General features: G+C 42.9%; 3 protein-coding genes across 6 annotated transcripts; 1 reads left to right on the forward strand and 2 right to left on the reverse strand.

Moving 5' to 3' along the window:
- Positions 1 to 86: 86 nt before the first annotated feature.
- mlx (MAX dimerization protein MLX) lies at positions 87 to 5,703 on the forward strand. Of its 2 annotated transcripts, none has more exons than XM_047571232.1 (8): positions 87 to 332; positions 1,033 to 1,306; positions 1,414 to 1,503; positions 2,091 to 2,200; positions 2,293 to 2,395; positions 2,889 to 2,988; positions 3,399 to 3,600; positions 3,692 to 5,703. In XM_047571232.1, the coding sequence occupies exons 2-8, from the start codon at positions 1,258 to 1,260 to the stop codon at positions 3,746 to 3,748; spliced, it is 711 nt and encodes a 236-aa protein (XP_047427188.1). In that variant the 5' UTR covers positions 87 to 332; positions 1,033 to 1,257; the 3' UTR covers positions 3,749 to 5,703. The 2 variants fall into 2 exon arrangements, with proteins under 2 accessions (XP_047427188.1, XP_047427187.1); XM_047571231.1 differs by having other exon boundaries at positions 91 to 332; positions 1,270 to 1,306.
- An 81-nt stretch (positions 5,704 to 5,784) lies between these two features.
- Positions 5,785 to 8,391, reverse strand: LOC124997497 (PSMC3 interacting protein). Of its 2 annotated transcripts, XR_007110976.1 has the most exons (9): positions 7,901 to 8,391; positions 7,419 to 7,519; positions 7,244 to 7,333; positions 6,919 to 7,030; positions 6,602 to 6,747; positions 6,451 to 6,504; positions 6,245 to 6,304; positions 6,004 to 6,167; positions 5,785 to 5,963 (listed from the first exon to the last, which is right to left on the reverse strand). XR_007110976.1 is itself a non-coding variant. In XM_047571233.1 (8 exons), the coding sequence occupies exons 1-8, from the start codon at positions 7,980 to 7,982 to the stop codon at positions 6,111 to 6,113; spliced, it is 702 nt and encodes a 233-aa protein (XP_047427189.1). In that variant the 5' UTR covers positions 7,983 to 8,391; the 3' UTR covers positions 5,785 to 6,110. The 2 variants fall into 2 exon arrangements, 1 of the variants encoding a protein (XP_047427189.1); XM_047571233.1 differs by having other exon boundaries at positions 5,785 to 6,167.
- A 136-nt stretch (positions 8,392 to 8,527) lies between these two features.
- On the reverse strand, positions 8,528 to 15,620 carry retreg3 (reticulophagy regulator family member 3). Of its 2 annotated transcripts, none has more exons than XM_047571229.1 (10): positions 15,527 to 15,620; positions 15,002 to 15,278; positions 13,475 to 13,581; positions 13,069 to 13,099; positions 12,857 to 12,983; positions 12,599 to 12,683; positions 11,971 to 12,108; positions 11,502 to 11,581; positions 10,863 to 10,995; positions 8,528 to 10,766 (listed from the first exon to the last, which is right to left on the reverse strand). In XM_047571229.1, the coding sequence occupies exons 2-10, from the start codon at positions 15,247 to 15,249 to the stop codon at positions 10,210 to 10,212; spliced, it is 1,506 nt and encodes a 501-aa protein (XP_047427185.1). In that variant the 5' UTR covers positions 15,250 to 15,278; positions 15,527 to 15,620; the 3' UTR covers positions 8,528 to 10,209. The 2 variants fall into 2 exon arrangements, with proteins under 2 accessions (XP_047427185.1, XP_047427186.1); XM_047571230.1 differs by having other exon boundaries at positions 15,002 to 15,257; positions 15,527 to 15,619.
- Positions 15,621 to 16,336: the final 716 nt, after the last annotated feature.

Genomic DNA, 16,336 nt, shown 5'->3' on the forward strand with positions numbered 1-16,336 from the left:
TTTTTAATTCATTAAATGTAACGTTTTTTGTGGGTTTTTAACTAACGAATAAAGTATAAATATATGTAAGCGAATTTGTTTAATTGAGATAACAAGTTTATAGTAGATGCGAGTAATTTGTCCAGTGCCAAAGGCATCGGTAAAGAGTTTCCTTCCATGTCCAGGACAGGAAGTACGGTTTTATTTTTGAAACGGTTCCGTTTTCCGTAACCTTTTGAAGAAGTAATCCAAATATACGTGAGGCACGCGAAAGCAGCAGTTCTATTAGTGTAGTGAAGTATTAGCCTTCCAAAATGACGGAGCCGACGACGTCTCCGGAGGACCAGTGGAAAGTAAGTAGCTGTTATTCAACTTTTTGCTTAATTGAGTCGTACGTTTGGCGTGTGACAGAATGACAGGTAACATGCACCGGGTTGTGTAAAAGCGTGGCTAACGTTATGATGTAACGGGGCTTTGTTAGCTGACATTAGCCTGCTGACGCTAACTAGCTAGCTGGCTCGTTAAGTAAACAAAGCGCCCTGAAAGCGTGAACTGTGTTCCACATTTGGCATTGATGCGTAAAGTAGGTCTCAACTCACACAACATATAGGTTTTGCCTCGTTGTAATTGTGTCCTTTAGTTTTGAAAAGCTCGCTTGTAAGGGATGAGCAGATTTGTGGTATTAAGGAAATGTCATATTTGCTGTCATGGCTTGGCACTCGTACCCTTCTGGGCATGTGTCTCTCACTTGGTTATGCTCGTGTAAATTAACACCTCGGTTGAAATCATAGTTATGTGTCGGCATGTCTCGGACCCTTTTAAATACAGCTGTTGGTCAAGTGTAACTTTTTCTCTGTGTCCTGGTTCTGACAGGGCTCCGGTGACACCTTTTACCCCTGTAGTTTATTACGCCCTGACACTTTAACTAGAAAGCGAGGCCTCGGTGTTGAAAGTGTGTGTGTGTTTTTTTTTTCCCTACTTTGGAATCAGTAGGAAGAATTGGGTCAAACTTTGGTAATCACAAATTAAAGTGAGTATTGCATTGTGTTGCAGTGCCCTAGATCAAACAGACGGTGGACCTGCGAATGAGTTAGTTGCCACAGCTTTTACCCTCATCTATACTTACAAGTGGGCAAACCAGGGCAATGCTCAGTGGGGGTTTGGACTGGCTAGCTGTTGGTCTTTTGTCAACATATTTAGGGCAGCACAGATTCCCCCCTTGTTATCCCAGCCTCACAGCCTTTAGCTGTTTCTTTCTCTGTCTTCTTCTACCTGGCGATGGCTCGACAGACAGACGGCGCTTTCAGCGACAGTGGCTTTGACCCCAGTGAGTATTCACCCACCTCAAGTCTCTTTTCCTGTTGTTAATGTTAACATGTCACATATGTGACAGTAACTGTATGTTAGTTTATTAACTGCTGCCTTGTTTCCCAGGTTTCTTCGCTGAAACTGCCAGAAAGGGAAGCGTCGTGTCCAGGGCTAACAGCATCGGGTCAACAAGTGCCTCTTCAGTACCAAACACAGGTGTGATGTTTGTAACAAACTTAGTGAGTTTCAGTCGCGTCAACTGTTTCAAAGTTGAGTTTCTGGATCTGTTTGTTCCCTTTTTGCACGTCCATTTTCATTCAAATAAAAGCAGTGTGTTCAGAAAATGAACGTAAGAATGTTTTGTTACATTTTGCTTCTTCTAAAGGAAAAACTTCTTCTAAAGGAAAAAACAGTCGTGCTTGTACAGTGGGATTTGTTTACTTCAAGAGGAGCACTAGAATATGATGATGAACTAAGAGAGCTTTAAAAACTAACATAGGACTCTGTGCTTTATAATCAGTTTGCTGAGTTGTAATCCATTTTTTTTGTCATTTTTTTGTTGAAATTCCACAGTTTGTTGAGTTGTTGTCTGTCAAATATTCTCTCATCTAGGTAGTTTTAAAGGGTATAGTCATTAGATGATTGAAGTATCAATAAACTTCTCTCGTCCTCTTTATTTTTGCAACAAGAGAAAGGAAGAAATCTGATGAATTACAGTTGGTGTCAGGCCGGCCAGCTGGTTGTTATGTTGACGTTGTTACTTGTGCATTTTGTTTACGTGAGTTTCATCGTGTTCCCAACAGATGACGAAGACAGCGACTACAGGCACGAGACTTCGTATAAGGACTCCTATAAGGACCGGCGGAGACAAGCGCACACGCAGGCTGAGCAGAAGCGTAGAGATGCTATCAAGGTCTGAAAGCAGTGAGATTTGTTGGTCTGAATAGTCTCAGATTAGCCATCTGCAGGTGTTTAAAGAGGCTTTTATTTTCTTTTTAATGTTAGAAAGGATACGATGACCTTCAGTCCATTGTGCCGACCTGCCAGCAGCAGTCTGAGTTTGCAGTCGGAGCGCAGAAGATCAGCAAAGCTACGATACTGCAAAAAAGTAAGACTTGGTCAACGAAATCTTTGTAAATACTTTAACGCACGGTTTGAAGTTTTGTCTGCTGACAGTGGTTACTCTACATATTATGTAGAACTTTAAGAGCGCACATTTCCAGAGTTCTTTAGGGATACTTTTCTTTGTCAAATCTCCCTATGCCAGATATAATGACTACACTCTCACCAGATCATAAGGTACAATGGTTAATGGATGATTTTATGATGTTACTTTACTTAGGACCATTGTTTGTTGTCCCACTTCAGACACATAATCAAGACACGTCTGGACACACACAGCGCTTCATGCTCACATTATTAAACAAGACAGAATATCATGCAGATACAGCACTTTCTAGATTTGCTGTGTTTTTACAATAAGAAGAAGAGGAAGTAGGTGGTGAAGGGGCAACACCCTTAAGATGATGTTTGTTTTTCCACAATCTGCTTCAATCTGTGCAGTGAAGAAATCCCTGGTTGATGCTTGTCTTTATTTTTAGCAATCGACTACATCCATTTTCTTCATAAAGAAAAGAAGAAGCAGGAGGAGGAAGTTTCCGTCTTGAGGAAAGAAGTGATGGCCCTTAAGATCATGAAAACGTGAGACCGTTTCTCAGCCAAGCTTCATAGTGTACTTCACACTCTGTTCTTGTTTTTTTTTTTTTTTTCATTCTGAAACTCCACTAGTCTTTTTTAAGCTGCCTTGTTTGCCTTTCAAAGACCTCAGCGTTCCGCAGCACAGAAAGATGAAAAGATGTTTTTAAAAAAACTGCTGTGGAAAAAGAGAGTCAACTGAAAACTGTTGACTTAGACAGGCTTTGATAGAAACCCTGAAGCAGCATTTGGTGAAGTTAAATTGCCAGGAATTATCGGCGCTGTGTTTTTGTTCCGGGTTTTTAATGTGGCCGTGCTCGCCGCTCCATGAAGGCTGTCAGAAAAACATCTGTGATTGTTCACGGAAGAGCTGATTCATGGCCATCACTAATACCGCTAAACATTCTTCTTTTCAGGAATTATGAGCACATAGTGAAGGCCCACCAGAACAACCCACAGCAGGGAGAGGATCAGGTGTCCGACCAGGTCAAGTTCAACATCTTTCAGAGCATTATGGACTCCCTGTTCGTGTCTTTCAGCAGCTCTGTTTCAGTGAGCAGCTTCCAGGAACTGTCTGCCTGCGTTTTCAGCTGGATTGAGGAGCACTGCAAACCACAGGTACTGTGTGGATGAATATTTGTGATGGATTAACTGATTAAACACAACGAGGGGGAGATAATTAGTTTCTGTGTCTTCTGTTCTTTCCCAGACGCTGCGGGACTTTGTCGTCGGAGTGCTCCGGCAGCTCAATGGTCAGCTTTATTGATTGAGGGGAGGACTTCTGGTTCAGCTGTCAGATCTAGACTCTGTGCTCACTCTGGCCTCTCAGGGTGGAGTAAAAAACTTCTGTCAGCCTCGGGCCACGCCACAGTATTTACACTCACTTTCAGCTCATAAGTGACTCCCTGGCTACGAATGGATTACCTCATCACACTCTGAAAAAAGCTGCGTCGGAACGAGCAGTTATGTATTTAAGAAATAATCACTTTTCGAGCTCTTTCTGATTGTGTATATTGATTGTTTTCAAGTGCACGGGCACAAATGGCTGAATGTTCTCAGCTTCATTTGACTGTTTTTGGTTTTTTTTTTTTTTACTGTTATTCTGCAGGGAAAAACACAAGACTGCAGAACGAATGTAGGTTTAATTAAAGCGGGGATAGTAGAGTAGTGTGCCTTCAGTTGCTGTCGCTGTCTGCAGTAACACGAATTACGCCTTTTGAAGTAAATCACGTTTATAGTTAGGGAACATTTAGGTTCGTGAAAATTCCTGAGTCCGCACCATCGTTTGTGTGGAAACTTTGTAGCTTAATGTTGATCCAAAGAACTCCACAAGCACAAACACTGATCGAGTCCTTAACAGTTTCTGTTCTATCGGAGGGTGATGGTTGTGTCTCCAGGACAATCAAAACTAAATGTTAATAATAATAATCCATGCAGGGAAAGCACAGCCATCGTATTGTTCAGCAGTTTTACATAGCCATGATGACAGAAGGGAGATCAGACTTGCATCTCCTCACATCCATCACTCTGTTGTCTGGTCTCCGCTGTTTTCCCTCGTCGCTCGTCACCGTCCTGGTTCCTGCAGGGACGTGCGGCGCTGTTGTCTTGGCCGGGGTTCCCCACGTAAACAGTGGAGCCGCTGTGCAATAGTAGCGTCGCTGAATAAAAGAGGTAATAGCATGATAAAAAAAAAAAAGAGCCAAAGCCTCTCAACCAGAAGGTTCAGAGATTGCCAGCTCAAAAAAAATAAATAAATAAATAGTAATCACAGCGATCATCCAAATAATTGTGTCAGAAATGAAAGCTTCAGACACACGAGATTTGACTGAAACAGTCTGTTGTATCTTTGGTGAGGTTGACGACTGAAAACGCGGCTGAAACATCGTACATGACGCGCAGAACAGAAGGGAAATCTTTGTGTACATACATATTAAACATACTAAAGGGCGCTGCAACCGCACATTGTGTTGAAATACAGGCTGTTCTACATGTGTATTTTGGAGACGGTGATGTTCAGAGTGATTTTAAGGAACCTTACAGATTGCTGTTGTTTTTTGCAAGCACGTGATTTCAAGTCACGCGTTTTCTGTGGTTTTCATGATCAGTTGCAGCTCATCCACCACCAGTTTAGTTCAAGGGGGCACTGGCTGCTCATCCTCGTTCCTCGTGAGAACATGGAGATTTACAGCTCCTCTGCAGCCACTGAAAATGTGATTTCAAAACAGAGGACGAAGCTCACTTCAACGATGGCGTTCACCGTTTTGTTTTCATGTACTCGCTTGTCTGTTTTGGCTTTAATCACAGAAATACTGATGTTGTTGTTGCTCTTTTCTTTATAATCCATTCACAAAAGCTGTGTACACTAAGTGGCCGCTCTTTATCCAGTCCAGTACAGCTGAGCCCTGCATTGTGCTTTTCAAAGCCAGTGCTTTAAACTGGGTTGCATTATGTCGAGATGCCTTTAATGTTTCCCCAAACACAATGTTAGAAACCCATTTAAATGAATACATCACAAAGTGTCATCTTTGGAAGAGATTTCTAGCTGAACGGGAGGGGTTCTGATTGTATTCGGTTTAACGGCTGTACCTGATAAAGTGGATACTGAATGTTTGTCACATTTTAAAATGTGATGTCAACCTATATAAGGAAAGGTGTTTACTGTTGTATGTTAAGTTAAATTTACTCTGAATATGTTGAAATAAAGTGTGCAAGACAACAGCAGAACTGGACAAACAGCTGGTTTCATTGGTCTGTAGATCGGGAGCTCGTAAAACCTCTTTTAGAAAAAAAGGAAGGGTTTGCTTAGTTGTGAACGTTTAATAACTTAAGGAAGAAAAAAAAAACAAGTACAAAGCAGGATGAAATATAAAACAAATTCACTGTAATAACTGCAGCCACATGAAAACCATCCATGCTGACCAGAACACGAACGAGAACACAGAATGCAATGACATTTCCATTGTGAAGTCAGAATTGGATTAACTGTTTCTGTAAAATATATTCCAGATATAATAATAATTATTATTATCATCATTTCCTTCAACATCCATTAAAATGTGTTCAAAAGAAAGTCCATAAATAATGTACAGTATGCGGCATCGGGCATCATTTCCTTAGCGGCTTCTTGTTCAAGTGCTTGGAACGGCCACCTTACAGTCCTCATCCGTCTCCACTCCAACCTCGTCCTGTAGAGGAGCACAGTGAGCGCAGGCTTTTCAGCAGGACTTTGAAAAGCCGTCTTTTATTAGTTTCTTCCACTCACCAGGAACTCCTTTTTGCTCTTTGGATATCCCTCCAGAATTGCGTTGATCATGTCTGAAGCCTGACAGGAACAAAGAGATGAATCCCAACAGCATGAGCATGGCTGTGCATAAAACTGCTGAATTGGAATTATTTGCACCCAGATAATATATCAAATACAAAACTTGTGATATAATAAAAAGCAAAATAATTAAATGTGTATATTACCAATCTCTTCCGTTTTTTCCACTCTTTGACGTACACATCCCGCTCTTTATAAACCTGCAAATTAAAAACATAACACATTACTTCCTGTACAGGGAACTGTAAACACTACTGAATTTTGCACTGACAAGAAAATCACGAATGCACTTCCCACCTTCTCTTTCTCTTGTGGCGTGACGTGGTTTGTGGCCGACTTTATCTTCTCCAGGCGCGCTCGGTATCCTGAGCACTCCTCTTTCAGCCCTCGGATCTCCGAGGTCATGTCCTCTGTCGTGAGGGAGCTGTTCAGCTCCTTCAGCTCTGTTATCACACATTTCACACGGGGAAAATAGAAAAAAAAAACTCAGCTCAACAAAATCAAGTGTACCGAAGGGCGTGTTTGTTTTTCCCTGTATCCAGCGGCAACATCCTGAGGTCTGGGAAAACATGCTCTGGGAAAACAAAGAAAATCAAACTGAGTCAGCTGTGCACCTGTTTCCAGCTGTCTGCAGCTCTGGGTGAGGGACTGCACCTCCGCGCTGAGCTCTGAGATCTGGCCGTCCATTGACTTCAGGTCGGCGTCGCTCACGTCTTTGAACTGGGCCTGCGGGACAGATTCCCAACAGTGGTCATTTCCAGCGTGTGCGCAAACACCGATCAGACGTAACATTGCGATCACCTTCCTAATATTGTGACTCATCAGACAGATCCACACGAATGCCAGGTTCAAAAGTTCAAGCTGCTTCTCCTGTCGGTGGTTTTAATGTTGTGGCTGATCGGTGTGCCTCACAGCGAGAATGCAGATCAATCGACTCACCTGATCGGCAAAATAGATCTTTTGCTTTCCATACGTTTTCTCCTTTATCTTTCCTTCCAGAGCCAGCAGCTCCACAGCTTTGACCACTGCCTGGTGGGACAAGTGTGCCGTCATTATTTTTGCACGACGCAAGTCGTCTAATTGGCGCAAGTGCATCGTTTTGTATTCATCTCACCGTTTTCCCCAACCCGTGCTGCTTCTGCAAATTACAGAAGACATCCTGAGCGCTGTAGGGACGGTTCTTCTCGTTCAGGTAGGCCAGGATGACCGACGCCCCTGCAAGTGACAGCGCTACAATTTAAAACACAGCCAGATATCCCAACTAGACGCTTATGCTGCTAATAAGATTTCATAATGTCCCCTATTTTGTCGTTGCCAAGACAATTCCCTTCCCGAACAACAGCTGTACATTCTTTTTTTTCTGACATTTTACCCAGATGTTTAAGCTTTAACTCGGTAAATATTGTTGGAAAAGTGGTCGCATTTCAGCAGGCTTCCATGAAAACACCGGAGTCGGCTCAGCTAGCGTTAGCCAATAGCATTTTAGCTCCACTTTCGGCCATCGACCGACCGTCGTAGGCTCTGCGCGGCTTTAAAGCAGTGCAGACAACTTCTACTGCCACAACCAGACGACAGAAAAGAGAATTGCAGACTCACCGTTGTCCTTTTTACTCATCTCTAAATAGTCCGTGTTCTCGTTAAACTTTCCACATTGAGTTTCGCGCAAAATGTGCGTCATGGAAAAGATCGCTTAAACGTTAAGATGCATCACACTAGAAGAAAACTCCCTTTCAGCCCCGCGTCAGTCTGAGCTCTACATTTTTATCTGTCTTAGCGGCATTTAATAGATTCACAGCGTCACTACCTATCAACTTACCAGTTTCTCTCAAACATTGTTTGTATATGTAGATTGTGTGTGTGTGTGTATAGTATCGTACAGTACACGTCTTAGAAATATTCCGGAAAAAGATCAGAGTGAGACCTCTTAATTTGACTAGTCTCAGGGCCGATTGATCCGGGATCCACCTCCTAACACTGGGGGCTGAAACTCATTTCCCAATCTGATCACGTACCTGTGAGATGATCCACAGAGGCCCCACCTTTCAAGTGTTAATAAAAACAAATATTGTTTGCATTGCCACAGAAACTAAACATCTTAGTTGATACACAGACCCTAGAAATGGTCCTTGTACACTGGGCCACATGTCTCCCATAAGGGAATTAAACGTGCTCACTGAACAGTCCCAAACAATGCCAGGTGTTACATACAATACCATGGACAGATTTAATTGCAAACGTTTTATTCAATATGATTGCACATCAAACCATATCAAAACCAGTTACGGAGAAGAAAATACACTACTATGCACATGACACTATCAAACAGACTACAAATCACTCATACTGAGGAACGGACTCTTCATGGAGAAGCCTGGAGCAACATTTTTATTTTTTACTTCATCCTCAAAATCTCAGCAATTTTCTGTCCCTACACAGTTTTCCTACTTGAACTCCATGAATGTGGATCCAGCAGTTACTTCCATTGTCCTAAAAATCTTGCAGCTATGATTTTCTTCGCAAAATAACACAATGAAAAAGAGCAATGTGTTTTCCTCCTATTAAAACCCCAGCATTTTTAGACAGCTCGATGATAACTTTTTAATAAATGGTTCCTTTAAGTGCTGTGTCCTCTCTTAAATTGACATACCCATTTGTCTGTTTGTCCGCGTGGAGGAAAACAGTCTGACCAGCAAAGAGGCTACTTTAACCTTTGTTATATCAACACTTTAATAAAAAGATAAGGGTAACTTTCAGTCAAATGTTGATGTAAACATGTCCCCCCACTAACGTAGTAAAAGAGCTGTGATTTGGAGAAAGTTTGATTTTTCTATTAAAATATTCAGCTTGACTGTTAACTACATAAAATACGAGAAGGCTAAAATAAAAATAAATTCTTTTAAATATTACTTTTGAAAAGATAAACGCACAAAGCTGAGGGCTCATTTAAGGTATTAAACATGGACACATTATGTTATTAAGCTGTTCTAAAGGGCAAGACCATGAAAAATATCCTGAACTTGTTCACACGCGACAAAGAAGCGTTCATCTATACACTGAGCAACAAACAAAGCATCCAGTGCTCCTCTGGGTCAGATAAGACTAATGTGACAAACAAAATCAGCTCACAATAACTTAGAAAGATGTCTTCACATGTTAGCCAGCAGAGAGGGAAAACGTAATGAAAACCACACAGAGAGTAAAACTTAATCCAGAGATCGTTCGTCTCCACCACAGAACAGAGTCTGTGAGCGTTTAAATAATGTAAGTATGTCTCTGTAAACCTGTAACATCAAATAAATCATCTTCTAACAGGTCATGTCAGCATGTTAAGGGCAGCCAAGCACAAATACCAACAGTAAGATGTCGTTTCATGAAGGGTCGCTGTATCTAACATGTGCAATAACTCAAAGAACTCGAACAGAAACTGTTGTTCCGCAATGCCATTACAAACAAACATGGCTCAGCTCGACCAACAGGAATGTCACATTTGGTCCCATGTTAAATAGCCCTCTAGTATATGTCTACTCCTCCATGTAGAAAAGATTTTACGGGCACTGTTTTTCATTTTAAGTCACTAACAAGCACCCCTGTAACTTGCGGCTGAGTAAAGTTACAAGATGGCATCAAGACTCGACAATGCTGGTTTACTTTATGTATCGATGTGTCTTATTTCTGTTGCTGTATTTCCTATTGCTCAGCCTACAAAATAAAGGTTTTCTGGATGATCAGGGTTTCAAAGTACAGAGAAAAATACTTCACAGTGATAAACTGATGCCAATCACCAAGCTGCTGGAACCTAAAATCATCTCTCTCACACACATTCATAGCTCATTAAGATGTACTCCGCGCATCAAGCTTGCACACACATGGTAACACACTCTCGCCAGCGCACACACTAACACTCCTCACTGTGGTTTACCAAGCAGGCTGGACAAGAAGTTAGACCCCTGGCTCTCCCCCCGTCTACTCCCCCCTCCTCCTCCTCCTCCTCCTAGGGGATCCATCTGATTCAGTTCAGACTGATCCAGCATTTCAAAGTCCTCTCCGTCCAAGTCTGTGTCCAGCTCTGAGCTGGACTGCTTGCGATAGCTTCGGTGGGCCCCGGCCCTGGGGGGGCCGTCTCGGCGCTGTGTAGTATGAGGGCGAGGCTGCATGGCCCCAGCCAGCGCTGCCTGAATCATATTGCTAGCAATGACTCCAGCCAAGTCTCCAGTGAAATCAGAGGCTAGTGGCAGGCCACCGAGAGAAAGTTCTCCATCCAGGTCCTCCTGGTCCGAGTCCAGATGAGAATCCACATCCAGAACTGAAGCCCGGTGACTGGCGAGCCCAGATGTACCCAGACTGGGTAGCCCAATGCTCGTGTCGTCGTCGTCATCCATCAGAGTGGCATCGGGGTTTATGGAGGGAAAGTCTGGCAGGTCCTGAGCGAAGGATTCCTCAGCGTCACTGTGTCTGTCGAAATCTGACCGGATCACACACACATACACAGGGACAGATTCAGAAACAGGAGGAAACTATTTATAAAAGAAACGAAAATGTGTACAACCTGCAAATGTACCTTCAGATCCCTCTGTCAGTGGAGTCTGGCCTCGTGATAGGTTAAAGGTTCCATTATCAGTGTAGGACACTTCAGCATCAGAGTGCTCAGAATCGGTCAGTGCAAGTTCTTTTGCAACAACAGCATCATCAAACTAGGAGAGATAAAACATAAAGAGGTTTATTACTTGTTGTGTGCTGTGGGGCTTCTCCTCAGACACAGTTCATCTCCATCCATTTTTATCTCCTGCTATAAAGAGAAACACTTCGTGTTTGCTCTCATACATTCTGCAGGTTACACCATACACAAACATGAAGGCATATTTAGCTTCTGACCTGAACAGGAAATGGCTTTGATGTGCTACTGTAACCCACTATGAACTACTTTCATTTTCACTGACATTGGACTTAAATATCTCTGAGGCCACATCGTATGGCACAGACTCAACAGAGGAGAGGCGTCGCTGGCGTTTGGCGTTTTACCCAGACTAGTGTTGACATGCCTCCACGCGTCATGTACACTGAACAAATGTTTAAGTAAACTCTGGGTTTATGACACACTAACATAATTTCACAGTTCAAACATCTTTAAATACATTGGAAGACAGAAACGAGGACAGCTTAGTTACAGTGCTGACAGGGAGAAGTTCATTGTTCTTACTGTTGGGCAGAAAGCAGCCAACTCTTCCTCACTGTCACTGGCTTCGCCCGAAGCAGCACCACGAATAGGCCTTCGCAGGACTGCAGAGTAAACACGACAAACAACAATTACTACTTTGTCCAGTTGCTCTGTATATTTTGCATACTGACTTTAAAAGGAGGCATTACAATATGAATGCTAAAACTGTAATATGGCCAAAAAAGGTCTACCAAATTTATAATAAGAAAATATAATCCATTTATGCTATTTGAAATGGGGACTCATTCTTGGGCAAACTTTTGACAATCATACTTACCCCTACAAAATGTAATTGTTTAATTGTTATTAAGTGAACATAATGTGTGCTGTACAGCCACCAGAGGGCACTACTACATTACCCAATATGTGAATACAACTTCCTGCAGTGTATGACATCAGTCATTTCAGCCAAATATGATGAGCAACCAGAACGTGTTGATACACAACTTACACTGATTATCAATGGGCTTTGACATCATGTATCCACTAACGCTGAAGTCCAGCCGCTGCAGGACTGGGTCCAGCTTCACACACACGTACTGGAAAACCCTGTGATAGGCTGCCAGAGGGGCCAGGAGAGTAGCTAACACTAGAGGTGAGAAGAGGAGAAGAAGAATACGAGTCATTATGAAGGAAGAATCAATTCTGCTGGGAGGTGTGGTACATGTGATAGAAAAATGTGTTATGTTTAGATCCTGTAATGTTAGTCTTCTCTATGCAGGCTCACACCCACGAGTCTTAAGCAGTGGCAGCAGCAGGGAGTGTTCAAGTTATGTGTCAGACATCAAAGCAGAAGACCTGGACAGGTTTTCCCTGCCTCGCTCTGCCATCTACCCTGTTTGAAGGCTATGAGATTAGCCCAGTCCGAGTCTGACCTCTTTAGCTCTCTGCCTTGCTACTTTCCTCAGTCTTGTGTGCCTGATCCACGCTTTAATCACCACACAGACCTGCCACCTGGGCCCCACGGATCTGGTTTCACCACCCATGCATTTTTAATCTGACTAGTCAGGCTGAATTTCCTTAGTCTTGTTAAGGGGTGTGGATTTGTAGTTAGGACTGGTTAAACTGCCAGGACTCACAAGCAGAGTAGGAGAGGATCAATCCAGGTATGTAGCGTCCAATCACAGCAAAACAGGCGAACACTCCACAGGTCAGGATGCAGAACTGTTACGATACAGTAAAACGAACCATTAAATCTGGCCTAATATTCATGTAAGTTACTGTAGAAAAGGACATTAGTTAATCAGGACATTAAATACAGGTTAGTGTTCATATGTGGTGTAACACAAAATCAGGTTTTCTAATAGAGTTATTTAATTAGAGTGTGTATTCCTTACTGTGCCGGGGTTTTGTCGTTTGTACTGCACCATACTGGATGTGAGAACTGCTGCACTGACCCAGGCCTCAGCAATGTGGTGGCACAGTTCAGGCACGCTGAGAATGCCAGGCTGCACCAGACCCCAGCTACACAAGCACACAATATTTTAAATGTTATTGATGTCAGTAATACGCTCAAACCACTAGATGATGATAGTTAATGGTAACAAACCTCTCATGTTCCGATTCATCCAGTTTTCTGACTGTGGAAAGAAATGACATCCATCACTTTAGGAGACATTAAATGTCCCTGTGTGTATAAACAGTATGTCTAAAAACCCAGTCTGTGGTGAACATGCACATACATTAGCCTGACTCTGCTGTTTCATAAGAGAATGACCTGTACTACGTACGCTCAGTATGTAATACAAGTTCAAAAACAAGTGTGGAAGATTAGGTGCTCCGTGTCCAATACAAATCACAGCAAAGTCCAGAGTACAGGGCTGCTGACCGACAACATCTCTGTTCTGGTATCGTAGGTGCACTAGTTGTCAATCACAGAAAACTAGAGCTAAAGCACAACAAGCACAAGAATTCCAGGAAAAAGATATGGAACTATAAAAGACAGGGTGTCGCACCTTTAATCCGCGGCCAGATTTTATTCCTCCAGGTATCAATGCACACAAGCAGAGCCAGCCCAGAAGCCAGCAGGAATAGCAGGCGCAGTGAGGTCAGGGCAAAGAACCTGGGGGGGAATAAACCAGAGAAACCACATGAACAGAAAGTATCCCACGCCTGCTTCAACTGTAGTAAGCAACAAATAACGCAATGAGCAAAGATCTAGTCAGAAGAAAGAAATAGGCAGTAATCCCACCATCTAATGTCTGTTACACTCATCTGAATTTCCATATTAAATCAAAATGGCCAATTGATATGGATGTCATCCACTAACTTTCATGTGGTTTCCACCTTCAAACACAACTTAAACTCAGGCCTCGACAATTTCAATTCAGAACTGCTGCTCCAGTTTCAGATCACAAGATTTCAAAATGCAATTCTTTCAATCAGCAGTTAGAGATTAACCTAAAAAAAATGCTGGCAGAATGAGGAAAGGCTGATATTAGTGTATGGGGTAGTGGTACAGTAGTTATAGTAGTTAGTTGTATCATCAGTAGTAGTTACGGTTAGTTAAGGTTCAAATGTCTGTAACTAATTACATGTCCAACGGGTTGTCACAATATAATCAACGTTACAGAAAACAACACATCCCTGAATCAACTGTGATTAGTTTGAATTATGTTATTTTGCACTCGCTTTCCATCGCTGTATATTCCAAATGAATTGTGCTTTATGCAGAGAATTCATCAGTGGCGTACTGTCAGAGAGGTTGGCTATATTTTCTCCTCATGTGATTCGCCATTAACAGTGACTTAGTTACTGTAGCTTATGCATCTCTCCAGGCCAGTTTGCCCGTACTGCTCGGTGTGTGCTGAAGCACAAGTTAAAAACAGTGGACAGAAGAAACGCCCTTAAAATGCCTGGTGGTCTAATCGAATAAAGTCTGAATGCCTCGGCTCCACAACCAGGCTTCCCCTCCATGTCCCAGGTCAGTGATTCACACTGTACAATATAGGTCACCTAGTTAAGTCCAAAACTTGTCCCAGATTCAGTTTTCCAGCTATTGATGAACACAGTTTGGTTGTTAGCGACACTTTACATTTATAGTAAATAGAGTCCACACGATATTGATAAATGGCGACGACAAGAAGATTCGACCATTATAAAGGACCATTATAAAGCCCTGCTCACAGATGCATCAACGATGAAATTGTTTGAGGTGCTAATCCACACAACCAAACATAGACATAGATTAAGACAACACTTAAGTGCGAATTTAGAGACCAAGCAGCCAGGAGTGTGTGTGTGTCTATAATTAGAGCCACCACTCCACCATCTGCCTTGTCTTGAATTGACAGGTGGAACATTTCATTGTCTAAAAGCAGCAGCTGCGTGCAGTCACGCTGGGTTTCGTTTAAGGAGCAAACAGACTCACTATTGTCTCAATGTAGCCTGTTATAACAGTTGGCACATACACACACACACACACACGGAGCCTGGAACACGTTTCCATCACCAATTATAAACTAACAGCGGATGAAACTCACCAGAACACGACATTGACCACAACGTAGAGTAGGACACACTGGAAGGGTCGTTCCCACACCAGGACGGACTGTAGGTAGGTCAGGACACGCTCGTACGGCCCCAGCCTGGACTGGAGAGCAGCTTTGACAGCCCGTACCTGGCCGTCTCTCTCGCTGGTGCATGGACGACTTCGCAGACAGACACTAGAGCCCTGCTTGACAGAACAATCCTCCAAGGGCGCCTCGTCCATTGCTCCAGTGTGCGCCATCTTAGCGTCTGCCGTTGATAAAGTAAAGCCTGTAACACAAAGACTTAACTTAGGCTGAGTGGAAACAGGTAAAGCGCTTGGTGAGAGCCATCCGGGCGCCACGGGGCAGCTCCACTCACAACATCGGCGAACAGACCTGCGCTAACGGATTTCTAAGCTAGCGGCGAGCGTGACCCTAGTCTGAAGTTAGCATCTAATAATGCACGTCTGACAATAATAGACGCACGCGTGATATCAAAGCCACAATTAAAACGTGTTGGGGTTAGTTGACACTTACTATTTTGCCATTTTTGCAGAGATGTGGCGCTTATCTTCACAAACTGACAATATGGCGCAGCCTGTTTTTCTGAGCCCCACCAGTCCAATCGGAATCCGCACGAGGCATGCGTCATGGTGCATTTAGGTGCAACGGGAACAGTGTGTGTTCATTCGGGTCTCCAGCGTACGAAAAGCACCTCTTTTGTGAATGTATTTGTGAGCATCTTTCATCCTATGTATTATTCACCTAGCTTTTAGCCGAACAATGCTGGGAAAACATTTAGATCAGAAAATCTATATATACCTATAAATTCAACAGTGTACCGTTTTTACTGCCCCCTCTACATAAATAGAAATGTCCTTCGTGTACTCTTGGAATATATGGTTTATTTAAAATGAAAGTCGAGAGGACAGACTGTAGAAAGTACAGTCTATGGCAGAACGATTTATTATTAATACTTCAGCGACGGCCCAGGTGTAGCGCCAATGTAAATAACCCGCCAGGAAGTGTGCACCCTTGTTGCAGGAGCGCGCCTACTCGGTCCTCCTGTGGGCGATTCCGTCTCGTAGACGTGGTTTTGGAAAGTAACACTGGGCTTATCTTGAAAATAAATGTTCATATTCCTCTGCACGTGCCATAAAACTTAACCTGGAGACTTTACTGCAAAACAATGGCGATCATATGTTTCCTCCCTATGACGTCTTCACAATACGACAATGCCTGCAACATTTGCTGATGAATTAAACCAAACTGCTGCAATTCAAAATATTCAATACTTGATCGATCGTTTTATCATGTTTAATGTTTTTCCTCAGTTATGTACTAGAC

The sequence above is a fragment of the Mugil cephalus genome, chromosome 20 (assembly GCF_022458985.1).
Source record: "Mugil cephalus isolate CIBA_MC_2020 chromosome 20, CIBA_Mcephalus_1.1, whole genome shotgun sequence".
Taxonomy (NCBI): Eukaryota; Metazoa; Chordata; class Actinopteri; order Mugiliformes; family Mugilidae; genus Mugil; species Mugil cephalus.